At 35.7% G+C, this 23,722-nt stretch overlaps 1 protein-coding gene across 4 annotated transcripts in view; it reads right to left on the reverse strand.

Moving 5' to 3' along the window:
• Positions 1–23,722, reverse strand: part of TBC1D23 (TBC1 domain family member 23) — a 72,611-nt gene that overhangs the window by 27,548 nt on the left and 21,341 nt on the right. For 2 of the 4 annotated variants that reach the window (XM_075542638.1, XM_075542637.1), the window contains exons 2-12: positions 18,748–18,853; positions 18,052–18,163; positions 16,543–16,648; positions 14,816–15,020; positions 10,768–10,891; positions 7,702–7,826; positions 7,562–7,608; positions 6,191–6,294; positions 4,911–5,033; positions 3,858–3,950; positions 1,717–1,887 (exon numbers count right to left, since the gene is read on the reverse strand). In XM_075542638.1, the coding sequence (XP_075398753.1) occupies positions 1,717–1,887; positions 3,858–3,950; positions 4,911–5,033; positions 6,191–6,294; positions 7,562–7,608; positions 7,702–7,826; positions 10,768–10,891; positions 14,816–15,020; positions 16,543–16,648; positions 18,052–18,163; positions 18,748–18,853 (1,316 nt within the window). The remainder of the gene's footprint in view (positions 1–1,716; positions 1,888–3,857; positions 3,951–4,910; positions 5,034–6,190; positions 6,295–7,561; positions 7,609–7,701; positions 7,827–10,767; positions 10,892–14,815; positions 15,021–16,542; positions 16,649–18,051; positions 18,164–18,747; positions 18,854–23,722) is intronic. The other 2 variants (XM_075542639.1, XM_075542640.1) reach the window with 1 other exon arrangement.

The following is a 23,722-nucleotide window of genomic DNA, read 5'->3' on the forward strand; positions in this document are numbered from 1 at the left end:
AAAAAAGACATACATAGACATTCAATTTCATAGTAAAGATTTTAAAATGTATGTAAGTTCTTGTTGCTAAGTGTCATCAAGTCAGTCCCAACTCATGGCAACCCTACATATAAGAGAATGCTGTCTTGGGCCATGCACAGAATTACTGCTGTGCCTAAGGCCATCAGAGTCCTCATGTTGTGGACTACTTGTTGGGCTGCTGCAAACCGCAGTATCAGTATCTCAAAGTCACCAGGTGCTCTGCAGGAAAAGATGAGGTTTTCTAATCCCATGGATTTAGTCTCAGAAACCCATAGGGGAAGTTTTACTCTATCCTATAGGGTCAACACGAGTTATAATCAATTTGACAGCAGTGAGTTCGAGCCCATTGTTGGAACCACTGTGTCAGCTGAACCTTCGACTTTTGCTGACCTATCTACCAAGCATGATGCCCTTTCTCCAGGAACTAGTTCCTCCTGATCACATGCCCAAATGTATAAACAAACAACCATTAAAACCACTGCCAACAAGTAAATTCTGACTCACAGTGCCCCTACAGTACAGAGAAGAATAGCCCAGAGAGTTTCTGAGATGATAAATCTTTATGGGGATAGTCTCAGCTTTCTCCTGAGGGGCAGTTGGAGTGCTTGAATTGTGAATCGTGCAGTTGGCAGCCCAAAGCTTAATATAACACACACACTGCCATCAATGTAATTTCAATTCATAACAGCTCTATATAGGCTTTCCGGGGCTGTCAAGCTTTAGAAAAGCAGACAGCCTTATCTTTCTCCTGCAAAGCAGCTGGCAGGTTTGAACCGCAGCCTAACACCTGCCCAATGGCACCACCAAGGTGCCTTAATCCATCTACAGCTACTGTAAAAAGTACTAGGGCATGAATACACACAAGTCTCAATCCAATAGAATAAGAAACAGATTCTGAAGCATTGAGAAATTCAGGATGTAAAAATTAGGTATTTGAGATAGACAGTACAAATGGTTGATTATGAAATAAAAAATTTTAATCGTTTTATTAGGGGCTCATACAACTCATCACAATCCATATATACATCAAAAAATAAAATTTTTTGACTCATACCTCTTCTTGAAAAAAATTATTTAAAAAAAGTTCTGTTGTCCCATAATCCCCATATCTGGCAATGCAATAGTTTCATCATGTCAAGAAGAGTTGTACAATCAATTTTGGAACATTTTCTGCTTTCTGGTACTCACTGTCCTTAGAGCCCCATTTCCCCACAAGCTCTGTGGCCATATTCTCAAGAAACCATCAATCCAGTTACTGTCGCTATAGATTTACCTATCCTGGTTTTCATATACAGAAAAATATACACGGAAACAAACAAAAAAAAAACTAACAACAATAACAAAGTAAAATGGGAAAAAACTTTAATCAAAAGGTAAGCAGAAAATACTAAAAAGTAGAACAAACTTAAAATGACTAAAAGGGAGATTAATACCACACGTATAACACCCAAATAAATTCCAGATGGTTCAAGAGTTAAATCTAAAAAGAAAATATAAAAAATAAAAATAAAAAAAATAAAAAGAAAATATATAAGTACCCAGGCACAGTACGTGAGAAAAACCAGGGTGGGGGAGAAGACTCAAAACATAGAAGCCGTAAAGAAAAATATTAATAAATTTGACAGTGTACATAAAGTCACGAAATTACCTGTGAGAAATTCTTAGAAGTTATATGATTAATAAAGTAAAATATACCTGTAAAAAGTGTGCCAGGACCATGTTCATATACATGTCTTCTTCCTCCCGGCCACTTCCCATGAAACAAAGGTGCTCTCCACCAGCTATTGAGCCAGACTCAATGGACTGCTTCTGTGCTTCAAGCAAGGATTTTACTGACTGTGCAAATTCAGATGGATTCTGGAGCATCTAAACAATTATATTAAAACAAAAACTTTTACAGGCCTGTGTTGCACATATAGCTTAGAAAATCTTAATTTTTTGAGGGGAAGAAAAGCCCCTAACATTTAAATTGGTACCATGAAAAGAAAATTAAATTTCTGAAAAGGAAACATTTATAAATTTATCTATATGAGAATAATAGTTGAAAACTCACCGGAAATTGTGCAAGGAGAAGATAGTATTTCATGAGAGGGAAAACAGAAATTGAGAGGAGGAGGACAGGGCAATGTATTAGGGTCTTGGTAAGTTGTTTAACTTGTTGAATACAAAATTAATGATCTATTAAAGAAACCCCACTTAATTCACAATAAAAAATTTTTAAATATACATTTTCTAAGTATCCTGTCTATATTTTTCTTAGAAGACAATTAGAAACCGAAGTTAGTCATTTATCCATTTATTGATCAGCACTATTCTAGTTATTGGATATCAGAATGAAAAAAGTCATTTCACTCTCAAACAAATAATTACAGACAAAAACTAAACCCATTTTAAAGGGGTTACAGAAAAAGTAGTGAAAATACAATGGGGAAAAGAACAAATTTGTAAGAGCAATACAGATAACACAATCACCGAGAAGATTTACCTAACTAGTAATTACCACTCTTTGAAATCTATCATTGTACTACAAAGGAAAAGGTTAACATGTTCAGCAACATAATGACATAAAAACTCACTCTCATTAAAGTAGAAACTAGTTCAGTTATTTGAAGGCAATATGGTGGTCTCTGGTAACATTTTCTATCTCTACCCTTTGACACAATTCCATTCTCTAGCAATATTTGAAGAGTTCATGAAAGTATATATAAGGAGGTTATTGCAACATATTTATCACAGGAACTCTGAAAATAACCCTAAAAATTAATAGGGTAATACATGATGATAAATCTGTACCATACCCATTATATAGGCATTAAAAAGAATGTACCTAAACAGAAAGATCACTAAAAAAAAAAGTCAACTGAAAAAGGTGACAGAACATGAAATACACAAATCTATATTAAATAAATGTCTAGAAATTCAATCAAGTTGATTCTGATAATAGTCCTTCAATCTTTAAAAAAATATATATATCTTTTTGAGTCATTTGAGCACATTTCAAAAATAAACATAAGGGTAGACCTATATACATTTTTCTAGAGGCCTCAGTAAGAACTCACCTACAGAAACATAAACGGCTCAGCTACATGCTACTGGGGTGGTCTTCCTCACCTACAGTGAGCGCCCCAATCTCAGGGTTCTTCCACCTCCACTTGCTGTGAGTTTTCTCTTAGTACAAGCTAAGCCCTTCTACATACCCTTTCAGCCTCCACGTCAATGTTCTCAGACAACTTTGGGGAGGAGGAAAACACAGTTACTGCATCGCTTCTCTTTCGCTTCTCATCCCTCAGTTTCAACTGACTCCAGAACAGCTTCATCAGTTTCTATTCTACTAAGGGCTCTAAGTACCTCTGATAGCTTTTAGTTGTTTACTTAATTCGCTTCTACAATTCAATAACCCCATTGGAGCTCGCATATGAATAATTCTATCCTTATTAAATACGAGCACTAATGATGAATAAACTATAGCAAAAACTTAAAATTCTTACACAATAACAAACAGTAATACTTCTAGTGTACTTACTAGATGCAAAGCACTAAGCTAAATGCTACAGCTGGTATGTCGCTGTAGGAAGGCAAGACACCAAGGAGAATTTACTGACACAACAATGGTAAGCAACAGCAAGCCACTGTTAACAGTGTTTCCTTCTGTCCTTTGTGATGCTCTCAGGGGTTCTGAGGCAAAAGGAAATCTGAGAGCAACACTTATTAGGGCAGAAAATGTCTCTAAATAGAAAGAAAAACACGCTTAATTTGAAACACAAGTATTTATTAATGGACCCCCCCAAAAACATTACTTCTCTTTTTTTTCCTTTTTAATGAGCACATATACTAACCAGATCTGAATCTAAGTGGAAAGCAGTTGACAAATGCCCAGCATTATACTGTTCTGCAGGACGACAATCCACCACAAAGAACCGGACTCCTTCCTAAGACGGAAACAGTATTTGACAAGATGAATTTGCCTTGAGGTTCACATGACGCAGAGTAAAATATTAACTAACTAAAGGAAGGGGAACACTTTTTTTAAAATACAAAAGGATCTCACATATAATTAATTATAAGAACTCAGGTAGTATCCTATCTCCCATCCAAAGGGCATAAATCATTTTCTTCATGTTGAACAGTTAAAATACTTCGCATATTTGAGAAAGTCGTAAAATACATAGCAGGAAAAATTAATTATATTAATTTAACAATATTTACACGCATAAGAGACTGCTCTTATTACTGCAAATATATTTACACACTTATCCAAAATACAGTTCACAAAAAGGTTTTCTGGACTGAAGAAGGTTTTCTGCAATGCCAGTTTACATAGGCCTCTTTAAGCTGAATTGCATAATTTAATTAGTTTTAACTAATATGAAAAAAATATTGAAAATTCTCAACCATCAGTTCAGCTATTTAGAAGTCCAACTGAGAAATAGCTATTGTGAAAGGTCTGTCTTCCCATGTCTATTCCTCTCTGTTCTCCGAAACGTCCCAATAAAGACACCCCTAGCTAACTATTACAGTGACTGTGATGAAGCGCACACATTTGAAAATTAGGAGTGGTCCAGCTGGCTCATTAGATTTTCCTCAAGAGTCAAAGCAGATACAGTATAAATTCTTTTTTTTTTTTCTAGTTTATAGCACTAATAGTATACCGTACAATTCAACTAGCCACATAGCTATGCAGAATTAAAGAGTTAGGTGGTATATGTACACTTCAATGTAACTGCTTTGCTGAAATCAGGGAAACAATGTGCGACAGTTTATAAAAATGTGTGTTAACGGAAATGGCACACTGCTATAGTAAATTCATTTTGTGGAAATCCATGAAAGTTAATGATAGTTCCTCACACAACATTTACCCTGTCTGATAAATTGCAGGTTCTTTCACTTACCCCTTGCAGCTGATTTGCTTGAAGGATCTCTGACACGGAGATAGCCAGACAAAGAGCCTGACTCAGATCAGCATCGTCATCCTTAATTCCCAACAAAGTACTGCCAAACAGATGATGATTATCCTGTTTGAAGATTTTGAAAATATTGTGAAGCAAACACATATGATTCTTCCTAAACATATTATTAAACCATGATAAAAATTGTCATAGCATCCTTAAGTAATTTTCTCACTTCACAATACATAATTTCAAGTCTTATAGAGCAAAAGGATACATACAAAACTCCTGAGTTCACAGAAAAGAAGAGGCTAAGGAAAAATAAAGCATCCTGCACCCACTTTCATTGCTGTTGGCTCCACTGCTATTGAGTCGATTCTGACTCGGAGGAACCCTATAGGACAACAGAGCAGAGCTGCGCCTTTGGCTTTCTAAGGATGTAAATCTTTACAGAAGCAGATTTACGTATCTTTCTCCTGTGACTGATCAATTTGAAACAAGAATATTTTGGTTAGCAGGCAAGCTGTTTAACCACTATCAAAATTTTAGGATGTTACTCATCTTTCATATTCTAATGCAATAAAAATAGCAGAAATAAACTGCATACATTGACCTACAATTTAATCTAATTAGAAAATGCTTGTGCAAATTTGTTATGTCTGAAAAATATAAGTGGCTTTAGTAAAATTATTTGTCTTCTGAAACATATATAATGAACATAACCTGACCGTAATGTTTCAGTACACACACACACACACACACGTTCTCTCGGGCCTTTTACTTTTGGACTTTTATTTTGTAGGAGCGCATACCATTGTGCTTATCTGGTTTCCCTTCTTAAAATCTTGTGTCCAGTCTGAGGATGACTCTAGACCTCCACGGGTCTTATACTGACCCTTTTTTATTGGTATGACAGCGCTGCATAAAGTTGTACAAGGCTTACAACTATAAAAAGGAGGCATTACTATACATCCTTTTTTTGGTAATGTAATTCTTTAATGCCAAGAAAATACTAATTTGGGAAATACTTCATAATTTTCCCAGGATAATAAGTAACAGATGTTTAGATTAACGGTGAGGTGGTTTCTAGCATATTTACTGTCTAACATTTTTAATCGATTTACTCCTTTGCTAGGAGGAAATGCACACTGACAAAAAAATTCCACAAAACTTCAACACATCAAAGACAGAAAAGAATGAGGAAAGTATTTAAAAAGAGCACAAAGTACATAAGAAAACAATGCACAAAATGTGAAGCACTCATCTCATTCCTCATCGTATACCTTCCTAAAGGAAGCTGGTGTTTTACTGCAATAATACTGAGCCAGAGAGAAAAGGTCCTCTATATCTTCTAGATTCAAGCTGGATGGCGTCTTTTCCAAGAACTCTGAAATACAATTATGAGATATAACACAACATCTTAAAAACTGCCGCCATTAAAGAGTATACTAATTAGCATCTTTTATGATCAAAGCTGAAATATTTTCACCATAACTTCTAAATCTGCATGGGTGAGAAGGAGATTGCCTTATAAGAGCTGGAATTGTTAATGCAATTGACCTATTAGGGAATAATAATGTTAGGTAATCAAATCAAATTCATTTGCCTTAGTCGGTCTACTCTGGTTTATTTATTCAATACACAAATGTTATGGGACAGATTCCTTAGAAATAAAAATTTAAAAATCCATGAAAGAGTTCCTGACATCAAAAACACTGTCATTCATCAGAAACGTAAAAATAATTATGACACAGCAAAATAAACACATTAGAATTACCTACAGTGCAAAGCCCCAGGCAATGTAGAGAGTGACTGTCTCTGTGGAGGGGTCAGAGTGGGAGAACTCAGTGGAGGACCAGGGCTTTACAATGCTATTGTTAGGTGCCCCTGAGTCGGTCCCAACTTAGAGCAACACTTCGTACAACAAAATGAAACACTGGTTGGTCCTGCGCCATCCTCACAATCGTTTGCATTGTCTGAGCCCATTATTGCAGCCACTATGTCAATCCATCTCATTGAGGGCCTTGCTCTTTTTCACTGCCTCTCCACTTTACCGAGCATAATGCTCTCCAAAGACTGGTGTCTCCTTATAACATGTTCAAAGTTTTCCTATCCTTTCCTCTAGGAACATTTTGACTGTACTTCTTTCAAGAAATATGCTTGTTCTTTTTGCAGTCCATAGTAAGTTTCAATATTCTTTGTCAACACCATAGTTCAAACCTATCGATAGCTTCATTGTAAACCCTGCCGATGAAGGCTGTAGAATCGTGCTAACATACAAGGAGGCTTCAAAAAGTTCGTGAAAAAATTCCATTATTTTTCAATTCTATTTTCCTGCAAATGCCATAACTGAGTATAGGAAGTAAATTAAGGAAGGGTGGGAGTGGGAAGAAAACAGATTTCTACTTGAACACTGAAATCAAAGAAATAAATATGGAAAGAAATGGAAAAGTGAAAAAAATAAAACAAATAAAGGGAGATGATGAATTCAGGGATAAAAGGCCTATAGCTCTAAAGAATTTTTATAAAATTTCAGAGTGGAATGGAACCTCAGCGCTCTTCTAGACTAAATTGCTAAACTTTCTGAATGAGACAACTAAAGTCTTAGAGATTAAGTGGTTTACAATGTTCCCTCTACAGTAAATGATACTTACGGACAATCTCTTCTTTACTGTCTGACTCTTGTAACAAAATAAATTCTCTGTAAAAGGGAATGACATAGATTTGCATTAAATATTAAGAAACAATCCTGAGAAAAGAAAGGAGAAAGAAATCTAACCATCTTAATACTCACTTTGAATTAACAAGGATTATTAACATTAAGAAATAAATAAAAAATGGATCAGCATGCTGTAGATATCCATCCCAAATTGCCTGGGTGACTTCAGTGGAACAGTAACAAGCAAAAAGGCTTCCAAGCTGCAATTAGGAAGTGAAATGAGAGCTATAAACCATTTGGTATTTTTAAAATATTAAAGCAAATACTTAAGCAGCATTACATCAAATTATCTTCACCTTAAATGTATTGTGTACCTTAATTTTAGTGTATGTAATCCACAGGCAAAATATGGACAAATGCAGACCCTTGTTAGCCATGCAATTTGGGACCTGCCACTTAACCTCTTAAGATCCATTTCTACTTCTGTTAATTAAAAAATGTAATACTACTACTCATCTTCTATCATTGCTATGAAGAGATATGCTTAACCTAAAATATTTAATGTAATTAGCCCATATTTGCCATAGACAAATAAACAGCATTGAGCCTTATAAAGGGTAAGCAGCATATTTATTTTAAATAATAGAAGAATACTCAATTTATAGGGTAATTATGAAGATCAAACACGGTAATTTAAATTAAGAGGGCTTTGTACATTTGAATGACTATATACATGTAAATTGCTCCCAAAGCTTACTTGTACACTATTTGGAATATACATAGACAGCATTCATATCCTTCATTAAGTTTCAGGAGCTCTGTGGTTTCTACATTTCAAATAAAGGAACTGTTGATCCTTAAGTTTCTTTAGAGTTCAGTTGTGTTTACATCAAACGAATTCAGATTATTAGGTCATTCACCTTTCATTAGACACAGAGCCATTGCTGTCTAGAGATTTAAGTTTGAAACAATTGTAATGATTAAAGAGAACGAATGAGAAAATATGCTTTTAATGCATATTTTGTCTTAGCTATTAAAGCAGGTTCACATGATCTCTTATTATCTCTAACTTTGATTCTCATAATAGGCCTGCAAAATGCATATTTTCTTCATGACTTTACAGGTGAGGAAATAGACTTGGAGAAGATAACTTTCCCAAGTTCACAGAATTAGTAAATAACATCACCAGAATCAAAAAAGGTCTGTGAATCTATACCCATATTATCACCATTATATTTAGCCTTAGGGTTTTTTAAAAAAAACCTTTAGGGTTTTGTCTGATTTGAAAATTACCATTACAGATATGGGTGAAAAGATACATATACTAATATCATAATACATAAGCATTCTTTAAAAAACCACTTAACTAAAGTTATCACTTCATTGCTTAGTTACATTATACTAGGTTTCGAAGTAATTTCAATGATTTAGTTCATGGTTTGAAAGAAGTATTTTTTTTAATTCACTTGACAGACATAATACTGGCAGCAAAAATCATTTTTGGAATCCGTGGGTGGTACAAACAATTAACAGGTTCTGCTGCAAACAAGAAGTTGGGGAACGGAGCCCATCCAAGGCCATCCACTTACTGGTCTTAAATCAGTTAATAAGTGGCAGGAATGGAATTCCTTCTAAAGAAATGTCAGGTGATAGATACCTAAGGAATGAGATTAATTTTTTTAACATATCTTCTTCCAGCATCTAATCATTATTTTAAAACCATCTTCAAGCTCATCCAGAAGAGCAGTTCTCAAAAGTGTGCTCTGAGTACTCTAGAAAGACCCCAAGAACTTTTATTGGGAGGAGGTTCGCTCGTGATGCCAAAACAATTCTTATATTTTACTTGTTCTTTTCATTTCTTTTTCACAAGTGAACAAGAAAAATTCCCAAAGTCTACATTATGTATATGATAAACTGAATAAAGTATACATAAGAGTCCATCTGTCTTTGATAAGCCTAAAGTTAAAGATATTTATATAAATCTTATTTTGGTTTTTAAATCATTTTACTGTGGCTCGTACAACTCTTCACAGTCCATACGTACATCCATTGTGTCAGCACATTTGTACATTTGTTGCCATCATCATTCTCAAAACGTCTGCTTTCTACTTGAGCCCTTGATATCAGCTCCTCGATTTATACAAATTTTAAACAATGCTACCAGTTTTGTAAGGTGGGAGGGAAATATAGTTATTTTCTAAAAATAGTTGTCTATTTCATAATACAGCACATTTACAGTTATTTTTAATATTTGACATTTTAAAGTTTTTTCATACAGTGAACATCAATATAGCCCATATAAACAATAAATCTACATTCTTTTTAAGAGTGTAAGGGGTCCCAAAGGGAGCCCTGGTGGTGTAGTGATTATGTGTTATGCTGCTAACAGTAAGGTTATCAGTTTAAAACTACCAGCTGCTCCATAGGAGAAAAGTGAGGCTTTCTACTCCCATAAAGACTTACAGTCTCAGACACCGACAAGGGCAGTTCTACCCTGTCCTATAGAGTCACTATGAGTTGGAACTGACTGACCAGGATTGAGTTTGGGTTTGAGAGACGGGGTCTTGAGGCCAAAGGTTTGAGAAGCATCGACCTAAATAATAATACTTCCCATTTAAAATTCAAGTATAAATTCATGAAGAAAGAAAACTGTTTTGAAACTGCTGTGGTAGTAATTGTACACTACTACTTGATGTGACTGAGCTATGCAATGTTATGATATCTGTAAGAGCTCCCAATAAAATGATAAAATAAATAAAATTCAAGTATAAATGATAAAGCAGAGTATACTTTATAATTTTAATCATTTTGTACAGCCTTAACTAATTTTCCACATTAGTATATGCCAATTATTCATACCACGAACAACCATATAGTTTTAAATTGAACTGATGTTTATATACCCACACAAATACATATATCTACACATTTCTATATAAATATGTATGTATATGTATACATACATATAGATAGGTACTATCTAAAACAGGAGAAAGCTAACTTTCATATTAACACTCTCTTTAGATTAAATGAACAGCCAAAAAAGAATATTTTTAAATGAATAATTATATACCTTTAATTTAAGTAGCAATGATCTACAATTTAGTAATATCTTTTTCTTCCTGGGGGAGGGGGACACATTTAACAATAATGTTCTAGAAATCTATTTTTCATTAAATGTTCCTACTTTCACTTTATTACCCAGTTGAGTGCATAGGAGTCTGGAGTAATTTTCTTTGTATCAAGAAAAGAACACAGTTCAGGCTCATGGTACTGGATGAGTAATCGGAAGAGATGAAACGGTCTCCCCTTCAGGGAACAATCTCTGGAAGACAAGAAAAGCAATGAATTTTGCTTTAATCTGTTAAAAATTATTACATCAGTAACCAACTCTGGCAATATCCACCTCCTTGCCCCACCCCCTGAACACTTCAAAACCACAAGCCTCAGCAAGCCCACTTGGTACAATCTGGCAAGATGATCTTTAATATACCTTAGTTTAAGGAAAAACAGATCTGCAACTTTGGGGGATTCCCTACAGGTTAAGCAGCACTCAATCAAGAAAGGTGACATGAACTACTGACAACAGCAAGAGCACTCACTTGGGCCTTTTGGGGATTTTGAAATTTGGGAAATCTATAGTTTGGAAAATTAGTTTTCTTCCCTGCAAAATAAGAGGCAACCCCCAAGAAGGCTTCAGATTAGCTACAGAGTCACTGTAGTCAACTAGGAATGTACTTCAAGGCTGAAATACTACACGTGAACCTTTAGAAGTCACTGCAGAGCCTCAGAAGCTGGCAAATGGCCTGGATATAAAGCTCAGGATGAATTCCAGGAGGTACCAAACACTGCGCTCATCCATTAAAATGACAAACTTTGCAGTCACTATCATATTTCCACTGGTTATTGTGAGAGTAAAATCGGAAAGTTGACTGTGAACACTGTTCTAAATTAAAAAGCACCAAATATTTAGTCCATCATTTTTGTTATCACAATGCCTGTTTTAAACAAACATAACATTTCACTGCAAGAGAGGAGAATTATAAAAGGCCTTCATGTGCACACTAGGTCACGGATTCGCAGCAGTTTCTAGTTACCATCTTATAGAGTACTTCTGGCTACCCAGCTTTAATGAAGATTCCTCTCCCCAGGGTCACAGAAGACACACTCAGGCCCCACACCCAGGTACCCAAGCACCTGGGAGGCCAATTGCCTGGGAGGGCAATGCAGTGGATCAAGTCTAGTCACAGCCTTCAGAGAGCCAGCTGTTTCCTCCTTTGTACTCAATCTGCGACCTTGAATTCTGAAAGCCTTATCTCTTTAACTCCCACATCAGCAGCAGTTAGTTTTGTGCTTATAGGACCTGTTAGGTCCCATTGAATTCACATTTATTCATTTTATTGTGTCCATTTTTGCAATGCCACAAATCTTAACCGAGTTACTTTATGGACAAAGAATCTCTTAAAAGATATGAGATTTTTGGTGCCAATAATCTCATTGAATACCAGGAAATAATAGTTAACTTTTTAAGCACGGCATTTAAAAAAAATCAATACTGTAAATTTATCACAGACCATTTCGGTAGTTAAAATGTAGTGTTAAAATACGAACAATGTGACTAACTAAATCTTCATTTGGACTAGGACTTACTCATTCAAAATTATAAACTATCACAATCAGCTTCTGTACTGAGATGCATTCTAATAGTCACAAGGGAATGAGGCAACAATGTGTCTAATGAATCAGCAAAAAATTACAACAGCTCAAAGTACAAGTCATTACAATAAAAATCCCTATCTACACTTTGGAATACCATGTGCCAGGCACTTAATAAAGTTATTCTATCTTGATAAGATACTTTATAAAACAGATGTTACTTTTATCTCCATTTTACAGAACTAGGGAAAAAATTGAAGTCTAACTGAGGACAAGCAGCTCACCCAAAATCACAGCACTAGGGAGTGAAGTTAAGATTTGTACACAGAAACTGGGCATAACATATTCTGTAGTTCTTTTCTTTTTTAAAAAAAGTGTTTTATTAGGGGCTCATACAACTCTTATCACAATCCATACATACATCAATTGTGTAAAGCACATCTGTACATTCATTGCCCCATATTCTGTATTTCTGTAAGAGATATTTTGGCAGGAGTAGGTTGAGTTATCATTTCATACCAACTACGCTCAAACCAAACCCATTCCATCCAGTCAATGCCAACTCATAGAGACACTATAGGACAGGGTAGAACTGCCCTTGTGAATTTTGAAGACTGCAACTGTTTACGGGAGTAGAAAGCATGTCTTTCTCGCATGGAAAGGATGGTTTCAAGCTGTTAACCTTGCAGTTAACAGGTCAATATGTAACTAGTATGCCACCCAGGTCCACTTCATATCCACCAGGATGGCTATAATAAAAAAGGTGAATATTAAATGAAGGTATGGAGAAATTTGGTTCCTCATACACAGTTAACGGGAATGTAAAATGGTAGAGTCACCATGGAAAAGTAAACAGAACTATCATACAATCTAGCAATTCCACTCCACTCCTAAAATATATACCCAAGAGAAATGAAAATAAACATCCACGTCAAAAGTTGAACACAAATATTCATAACAGCATTATTTTTAATAAAAAGAAACTTAAATACCCATCAATTTAAGAATGGATACATAAAATATGATACAGCCATAAAAGGCTATTTTTCAGAAATAAAAAATGAAATACTGATACATGTTACAATATGGGATAAACTTTAAAAACATGTCCAGTGAAATAACACTATCATGAAAGAACACATATTTGATTCCATTTACAGGAAACATCCAGGATAAATAAATGCATAGAAATGGAAAGTAGATTAGCGGTTGCCTCCGCTTGATAGTAATGGTTGGGTTTTTATAGTTTTGAAGATGGAAATGTTGGGAAGAAATGGGGAGTGACAGCTAATCGGTATGGTGTTTCTTTTTGGGAGATAAAAATTTAAAGTAGATGTGGTGATGGTTGTCTAACTGTGAATAAACTAAAGACCACTGAATTACATACAATAAAATGATGAATTTTAGGACGTGTAAGTTACATCCACATAAAGCTGTTACAAAAAGAAAACGGAAGAATATATAACTAAACATTCTTCTGTTGATTCTAACAAGCAACCCAAGTAGAGAGTAACATCAGTAAAACAGAAGTGTTCATCTAAACTTAGGCTCAAATCCTGACTTAGTCACATGCCAGGGCCATAATCCTAGACACACTTCATCTTTCTTGGCCCAGTTTCTCTATTTGTAAATACAGCTTATAAAGATTAACAGTTAAATAGGAAAATATACCAAAAATGAGGTTGCCTACTCCCACAAAGACTTAAAGTCTCAGAACTGGCTTGATGGCAGTGGGTTTGGTTTATTTTAATGTAGTGTATTGTTCTACAGAAAGTCATAAAAAATGGTAGTCATTTAACTATCAAGGTCCCAAAGAGCACTTTACCTTAATTGCACATCTTAACTGGGAACCTCTACATAAACGTTGAAATCTGCGTCCCATCACCAAGCAATTCTGACTTAAATCTCTTTAGGTGCGCAAACAGGGATCTGATTTTTAAAAGTTCTCCCTATGTTTTCTTATGCAGGCAAGTCCCCGGTCTCTATTATATCTAAAATTCCCTTTCGCACTAAAAGTCTTACTATCTGAACCATAGCACTGAGAAGTGTAACAATGCTAGTATCATGATTGGCCCTGTCCTTACTAATATTACAACCACCTAGACCTTTGGTCTCAAAGCTAAACGTTATTTGCTCAGGGAAGTTATCCGACATGCAGACTAAATCATGCCCCGCTATATATATTCCCACAGTATTCTGTAGCTCACCTTCCGAAGATTACACTTCACACATTTGATTAATGCTTACAATTACTAAGACTATATTCTAAGCTGTAACCCCACCACATAAAGTAGCATAAAGTAGCAATCCATTTTTTAAAATCTTCACTTACACATTGTGATGTTATTTTTACTTTATAGATAAATTAGGGACACTAAATAAACTGTAAGAGTCGTGCTAGATACATAAGTGCTAAAAGTATACATTCTTAACTAAATAAACCAAACTTTTAAAATGCCTAAATTCACAAAAATAAAGTCCGATATTAATAATTATTTGAATGCTACCACCAAACCAAATCTAAAAACTTTAGTCAGAGTAGACTATACCTTATTCTCCTTTAAAAACTGTCAATAACTAAATCATATTTTACCTGGGAATGTACTTATTCATGATAGCATAAAAGCAGTTGTATAAATCGCTGCGCGGCAGTTGAAGATGCACCAACGGTCTGAGTAGATGTATCCAGCTAAGGGATGTACTATATTTAACGTTACGTGATTTACAATAAAAGGTAATTACAGATTCAATATCCAACAGTAATGCCGCTGACTTCTCCTCTGGTACCGAAAGCTGGTCTAGAAAACAAGTGTCAAAATAAAAGTTACCAAGGGCCTTTTAGAGGTTTCGGTATTGGGTATATAGTACTCGTTTACAAATGTACAATACTATGCTAGGGTAGCTAGAGCATGACAATGGGAAATTAAAGCTACATGAAAACACATTTTCCTTACATTCATTTCAATAATCACTGGACTGGACCACAGATCCAAAATCCAAGGGAAAAAATCCCTTCAAACTCAATAGAATATTCTTGTTCTAATTTTAAAGCAAGAGAATTGTTTAAGAAAATGAAGAATTAGTTTCACTTAAGTCTTTATTTTCTTATTAAGCCCAAGAGAGAAGAGAAAGGGATAGACGATCCCTGGATAGTCAATACATATGTTTAGAACAGCAGTTCTCAACCTGGGGATGTTGAAAGACCCTTTCACAGGAGTTGCCTAAGACCATCGGAAAACAAATATTTCACAATATATAATCACACATTGCTGTGATTAATCACTATGCTTGAATTATGTTCAACTTGTAATAATGAAAATACATCCTGCATATCAGATATTTATATTACGATTCCTAACAGTAGCAAAATTAGTTATGAAGTAGCAACAAAAATAATTTTATGGTCGGGGGTCACCACAACATGAGGAACTGTATTTAAAGGGTCGCGGCATGAGGAAAGTTGAGAACCACTGGTTTAGAATTTCATTTAGTAGTGTTTTACTTGTATGTATGTGAAATATTAGAACACACAGTCTAAAATAAAAGTAGGAAATAATGGGCACAACCCACATTGCAGGAAGAAAGCAAAACATGTTTTCTAAACAAGGTTATCCTCTATGTCATGCTGGGTAGCTGCCGCCAAACCTTTGGCAAGGGGAGGGAAAGAGATCCATTTTCGTCACCAAATTCCCCTTCCTTTCCCCACAATGGCAATAATACTTCTAGAGCTAATACACAGAAGACTCTTTAACCAATAGTTTAAAGGAAAAATATAAACCAATGGTTAGTATATGAACTAAAAAGAAATACATAAATTAGTTTAATCAATGTTGTGAACTGGCTTGGCCCTTGTGAAGTTATTGGAAACTATTCACCTGTGATTTACAACAATACAGCAAATAACAACCTATTATTTCCCGATAAGCTTTTTGGTCACTGTCCTTTTTAAAATACACAGCTCTTTAATTATGTAAAAAACAAATTTAATATTGTTACAAAACTCTAAGTTTTAAAAAAACTGTATACAAAGAATTGGATATAATACAAAAGAAACTGTAAAAACTAGGTTTTCTTAGTTATTAGACATATCAAAATAATTTATTTTGTAAAGATGTTAATATATTTTTGCATTTTTATAATTTTTTTATCCTTTTATTAGGGGCTCATATAACTCTTACCACAATCCATAATGTCAAAATAATTTCAAAAGCAAATTCTTAAAACTATTTACAAGTTCTTTATAATTCAACATACTATTTTTCCTGACTCAAAACTTAATGTTTCAAAATTTTGTGCCACTTGAAACAACATTAAACTTACCAATAAGCTCTTGGCAATCATTATGAAGATTGTTTTGTTCGGGCAGATCTAAAATACCATCCCATGATGCCAAACTATCACCTTTTCCTGCAACATTGAGAGCAATCTGGAAGAAAGATTACACAAAGTAATTATCTTCATATTTTATTATTCATTCAAAGACTAGAAAGTAATACACCATATATACTCCTGTATAAGCCGGGCTTTTCAGCACATTTTAAATGCAGTTTTTGTGGTAAAATTAGGTGCCTCGGCTGATATTCGGGCCAGCATGTACTTGAGTATATACAGTATCTATATTCCACCACAATCTGCACTCTTAATCACATCACAATGAGCCAACAAAATTACTTTAAACCCTTTTACATCAGTTTTATTGCTTCTGAACAGGTAACAGAGTGGATTGTACAAAATATACTAATGTATTTCAAACAGACATAATCTTGGTTTTCTTTAAAAATATATAAACATTATGTGGTATTAACAAAGGAAAAGCCTATCTATACAATGTACAATTTAAAAAAAATAGAAAACACCTAAATGAATTGGGGAAGTGGTATTGTATGTTATAATTCTTTTTTAAACATGTAAAGAACACCATAATGATTCCCAGAATCTTGAAGGGACACGTCAACTAAATGCAGTGTGTGGGCCATGTAAGATTCTGATTTAAATTACCTGTAAAAATATATTTATTAGATAATTGAGGAAATCTTTTAATATTAAGGATTATTGCTAATTCCTTATAAATATGTAATAATATTATAGTTACTAGAAGGGTGTTCCCCCAACCCCACCTCCTTTCTACACGTCCACACCACAGTATATCAGAGAAAACATGCTACAAGAAATTTGCTTTAAAATAATCCAGTGTATGGAGTAGCGAAGAACACTGGTCAAAATGTTGGTATTCATTAAAGCTGAATGATGGGTAACAGGATCCTTACACTGTTCTACTTTTGTATGTGCTTTACATTCTACATGAGAAAGTTTAGAAAGTACTGCTGTCCAGTAATAAACCCATTTCTGCTACATATGCATGTGCAAAGAAGAAAAATGTAAGACAGATATGTCAATACATTACTATTGTTCTACTTGATTTCCAAAATTAGATAACAGGACTTTTCTTTTATCCTTTGTGTTTAATAACTTTTAAAAGATATGCATTTATGATAGGAGAAATATAGATTTAGCATTTAAAAAATAAGGAAAGAAAAACCACCTATACCCTTAAAACTCAAAGTATTCCATTTAAAAAAATATATAACTGTGATAATTTGAATGTATATTTTATTTTATTCATAGGTTATATTTTCCTATATCATTAAGCCATCTTCATAAACATAATTTTCAATAGCAATGAAAGTTATCAAACACTACAAAAATATACATTTTTGTGACCTGCTTAGTTTGGCAAATTCTGTAGATACAGAATACTACATTGGTGTGAAATGAAACTTCCTTTTTAATATAAGTTATTATATCTTATTCATTTTAGGTTCTTGTTACCTTCCAAACTTTGGCCCTCAGATCAGTGGGCAGTGGTCTCCCTTGAATTATATTTCTCAGAGTTGCAAGATCACAACCTCCTGCTTCCAAAGCTTCTTCAAGGTCTTTGTCCCTAAAACACAAGTCCTATTTATTATAGTAAACTTCACATTTTTTCTTATTTAACATTCATCTACAGTCTGTTAGGGGATCTTAAAAAAAAGTTCTTAGTAGCCGACATGTATTGTCAAAGCATACACATCATCATGTACAAGGAGGCAACCTCCCCAAAATAAATTTTTTTTTCAAAGCTATGTATTTCAATTTTTTCAAAAACAACCTTATCACCTTCAAAGTACTCTGCATTACACTTAATACATTTGTCAAGATTGTGATTCCATTCTTGGAAACATTTTTCAAAATCATCTGTTTGGATGGCTGACAGCACCTCTTTTTTTTTTCTTCACCTCTTCTACTCATCAATCGCTGTCCTTTCATGTCCCTCTGCATTCACAGAAACAAAACGATGTCTCACAGAGTGAGGTCAGGTGCACGGGGCAAGAAAGGCATGCTGGTTTTTTTGTCAAAAACTGGTGTACTGAGATGGCTGCCTGAGCATGGTGTCATTTGTCTGCCACAAATCAGGCCTCTTATTGTCACACACTGTTATCAATCTTTTCAGAATCTCTAGATAGAGAGCTTGATTAACAAGGTGACCTGGTGGAATGAACTCCAAATGGACTAGGAGTCGACACTTCTGTCCATTCAGGAAGTTGACAGATGTCCAGAACAAGGTTTGTCCTCAATCGACATTTCACTTTTTCTGAAATGAGAAAACCATTTGAGTTTTCCCAAGAGTGCTATGCTTGTAAGAGCTATGTTCAACATCACAAGTTTCTGCAGCATTTTTCCACAGCAGGAAACAAAATTTCACAGCTGCATGCTGTTCTTTTAAATCACCCCTCACAAGAAGAGGTTGAAGCCAAACCGTTTTCATGAAAAAATTCACTGTAACCAGAGAGAACATTCCAAGGTGATGCCACTGGGTGCACTAACTCAGAGCGAATTGCTAGATGCTGGCCTAGTGGGGAAAATGGGTACTACGATACCTCTGCTCCACCCAGAGCAATTCCAGTTTTCTTGGGGTAGCCCTCATATTTTGTTTTCTTGAGGGGTGGGGGTTCCTTGAATTAGCATATAGTCCATTGATTTTAATTTTCTATTTCATTCTAAAAAGTTCAGTCAGTTGTTTCCCAAGATTAAAAGAAAAAGCCAAATTCACTGCCATCTAGTAAATTCTAACTCAGAGTGACCATGTAGGGCAGAGTAAAACTCCCCCTCTGGGTTTCCTTGGCTGTAAATCTTTGTGGGAGCAGAAAGCTTCCTATTTCTCCCTCGGAGGTGCTGGTGCTTATGAACTCCTGACCCTTGTGATTGACAGTCTAACATGTAACCCACTACACCAGCAAGGCTTCTTTTTCCAAAATTAGAACATTTTAAATTAAAGAGAAGACAGAAGCAAGCAGGCTATAGCATTTTGAAGTCGGAGTAATAGCAATAACACTTCATATACACAATATTAACTATGTGCTGGGAACTATTCAAAACACTGTCTATGAGCTCTTTATTTTAAACGGAAATATTTTTTTCCCAAAACCATTCTATTGCATGCTAATACAAGTATCATAACATTTCATAGTTCAATCACATCAAGCAGAATTGTACAATTGCTACCACAATGTTTCAAGACATTCATTTCCTTCCTGAACTCCTTAGTATCAGTTCCCTTTTACATCCCTCCACAACCACTGTACTCACACACACCCCCACCCCCGAAACCCTTATTCTACTTGCTGTCCCTATAGGTTCATCAATTCTGGGTTTCATACACTTAGAAAGAAAAAAACATGTAACAAAAATTCAAGAGGGTGACCCCAATGATACAACACATCCGAGATAAACCCTGATATAAACAAACAAAAACCAAAATACAGAAAATGTTGAAAACCATTAACATGTCAGATTATAAGCCGTAAAAAGATACCATGCAATTCAGCAAAGAATTCAAAGAACCACAGTCTGGGACTATTTACAATAAATTAATACAGTTTATATTCCCTACAGTGATACCTGGAGCCCTGTGGTAAAGTAGTTACACACTGAATTCCTAATCAACTTGATGGCATGAGTTTGAGAGTTTTCCAGGGATACCTGGCTTACAGTAAATAGTCAAAATGATGTAACATCCAGTCAATTATAAGCAAATCATAAAAAAACTCTTATGAGGTATGAATTGTTGCTTAACCAGAAAATAACTAGTTTCTTAAGAATCCTCAAAAGCTGAAGTTTCATTCATTCATTCATTCATTCATTCATTCATTGTTTATCATTTTAGTATACTAAAAATACATGTTCTTTACAAATAAAAAATCTTCTAACCCAGGCAATTTGAAAAATTATTTCAAATACTTTGAAACATTACTTTAAAATTTCAGGCAGAAACCAGAGCATCCCCACTAGGAATCAGGATACCAGGACTTTTGTCATTGTGATTTTGAAGAAAATAACTGACTCCGGTCCCCAATTCTCTAAATAATGTAGTAAGTGAAATAAATTTCTGCTATTTATAGGATACTGAGAACTTTGGTTTACATGCATTGCCCTCTTAAGGAAAGGTTTTCATGACATTAAATGGTAACCACTCGGGACTACATCAAACATAAAAGCATTGATCAAATTTTTTAAGTTTCTTAAAGTTAATATGAAAAAGAAGCTAACTAGGAACTACACAAACATTTTGTTCTTTTGCTATACTCTTATGATCATTAAAGAGATGAAAGGGGAAGGGAAGAAGAGATTTAAGTCTTCTGATGACATACAGTTCAAGCCTGTAAAAGTTACTCCATTCATGCCAAAATATACAAGACAGTCTGTTAAAATCGGAAGGACTATTTGTGATCATGAATCAACAACAACGTTAACGCAAATGGTGAATATACATCACATTTTTTAGATTAAATGTGTAAATGAAAGGCACAGAAAACACAATTTAAGAGGGGAGGAAATTCCACTATCAAATAAATTACAAACCAGATTCTTCACTATTTTTCAGTGAAAAACGCTTGGTTTCTCTTTCAAATAATTTTGTCAAATGCTAATTACTCCAGACAATACTTGGGAGCACAAGGCCCATTCTTCAAGAACATTTAAAATCATAATTATATACAAGCATGTTATCTGTTGATACAGCCGCTACTAAATTCTTTGATGCTGCCCACTGGTAGCCACAAACGTAGTCCCAGCAGCATTAACCATGAGACAAGAAAATGCTACACCTTAAGTAGTAAAAGGCATTCAAGACAAAAATAAATCATTAAGAATAATGTTACCATATGGCTGGCCCCACTATGAGACATGACATCCCTCACTGACCAATGGCCCTACAGGGGAAAACACTGGAGACCCGGAGTGGGAATCGATCTGATCCCACCACACTGAGGCAAAACACTAAGGGCATGGAACAAACAGCAAGGGGAACAGAGCAACGAAGTCCCCAGGAAGTACCAAAAATAGACTTTGGGGCCAGGGCTTGGCACCCCATCAGACTCAACCGGAAAACACTCCTAAAGACAAATAATCAGTCCTTGAACTAACTATCAGCTTTCTTTCTTGTTTTGTTTTGGTCATTGGCTTGGTGGCGGTGGTGTTGTTTTGTTTCCTTTTGTTGCTTGGTTTTGCTCTGTCTTGTTTTTGTGAATGTTATTACCTCCGCAGGTCTAAGTAAAATAGGCTGGATCAACAATCTGGAGGAGAAAACAACGGGATCAACAATTCCGGGGGGACATGGTAGACTGTGGGCATGGGGGGGGGGGAGAGGAAGTGATGTTAACAAACCCAGGGACAAGGGAACAACCAGTGATCCAAATCGGTGGTAAGGAGGGTGTAGGAGGCCTGGTAGGACGTGACCAAGGGTAATGTAACCAAAAGGAATTACTGAAACCCAAATGAAGGCTAAGCATGATAGTGCTCAAGAGGAAAGTAAAAGGAAATAGAGGAAAGAGCTAGGAGGAAAAGGACATTTATAGAGGTCTACATAAAGGCATGAACATATCAAATATATTTATATATGAGGATGTGGAAATAGACCTATATGCATATAGGTATAGGTCTTAGTACTGAGGTAGCAGATGGACATTAGCCTACACGCAAGTACTCCCTCAATGCAAGAATACTTTGTTCTATTAAACAGGCATTTCATGATGCTCACCTTCCCGACACAATCACTGAAGACAAAGCAGGTGCATAAGCAAATGTGGTGAAGAAAGCGGATGGTGCCTGGTTTTCAAAAGATATAGCATCTGGGGTCTTAAAGGCTTGAAGGTAAACAAGCGGCTATCTAGCTAAACCGCAACAAAGCCCACATGGGAGAAGCACACCACCCTGTGTGATCAAAGGGATCAGTTATCAGGCATCAAAGAACAAAAAGTCCTATCATTGTGTGCTCACCTCCCCGAAACGATCCCTGAAGACAAATGGGCACATAAGCAAATGTAGTGAAGAAAGCTGATGGTGCCTGGCTGTCAAAAGAAATAGCATCTGGGGTCTTAAAGGCCTGAAGGTAAACAAGCGGCCATCTAGCTCAGAAGCAACAAAGCCTACATGGAAGAAGCACACCATCTTGTGGGATCACGAGGTATCAAAGGGATCAGGTATCAGGCACCATCAGAACAAAAAATCATATCATTGCTCTAACTGTAGCGGCCTTAGGTGACCTGCCAAAATGGTTCATTACTCACTGGACCCAGAAAATCCTACAAAATCCTGCAAATCAAGGGGGTTGAACCTCCGAGTCCAGCCCAAGCCATCAAAGGCATGCATATCCAGAAAGCCACCAAATACTTGAAAGACGAAGCAGTGTGTGCCCTTCCGACGTTACAATGATGGTGTTGGTAGGTGTGGCCAGGCCAAACAGTAGGGCTGGACCCAGGGTTGGTCGCCCAAAAAGAGTGCTGAATTTTTGCTTCACATGCTTAAAAATACAGAAAGTAATGCTGAACTTAAGGGTTTAGATGTGGATTCTCTGGTCATTAAGCACATCCAGGTGAACAACGCCCCTAAGATGTGCCAGCGGACTTAACAGAACTTATGGCTGGATCAACCCATAAATGAGCTCCCCTTGCCACATTGAAATTATCCTTACTGAGAAGGAACAAATTGTTCCCAAACGAGAAGAGGAGGATGAACAGAGGAAAAAGATTTCCCAGAAGAAACTGAAGAAGCAAACACTCAAGGCTTAATAAGGGTTGCGGGGAGGAGAGGAGCCAGTCAGGGTGCAGTATAGTAACAATGAAACATACAACTTTCCTCTAGTTAAATGCTTCCTCCCTCCTCCCCCCACTATCATGATCCCAATTCTACTTTACAAATCTGGCTAGATCAGAGGATATACACTGGTACAGATAGGAACTGGAAACACAGGGACCAGTGGTGAGACTGGCTATACCAGGAGGGTGGAGTGGATAGGGGGAACTGATTACAAGGATCTACATATAACCTTTTCCCTGGGGGATGGACAACAGAAAAGTGGGTGAAAGGAGACGTTGGACAATGTAAGACATGACAAAATAATTATTTATAAATTATCAAGGGCTCATGAGGGAGGGGGGGAATGAGGAGCTGATGCCAGGGGTTT

The sequence above is a fragment of the Tenrec ecaudatus genome, chromosome 2 (assembly GCF_050624435.1).
Source record: "Tenrec ecaudatus isolate mTenEca1 chromosome 2, mTenEca1.hap1, whole genome shotgun sequence".
NCBI lineage: Eukaryota > Metazoa > Chordata > Mammalia > Afrosoricida > Tenrecidae > Tenrec > Tenrec ecaudatus.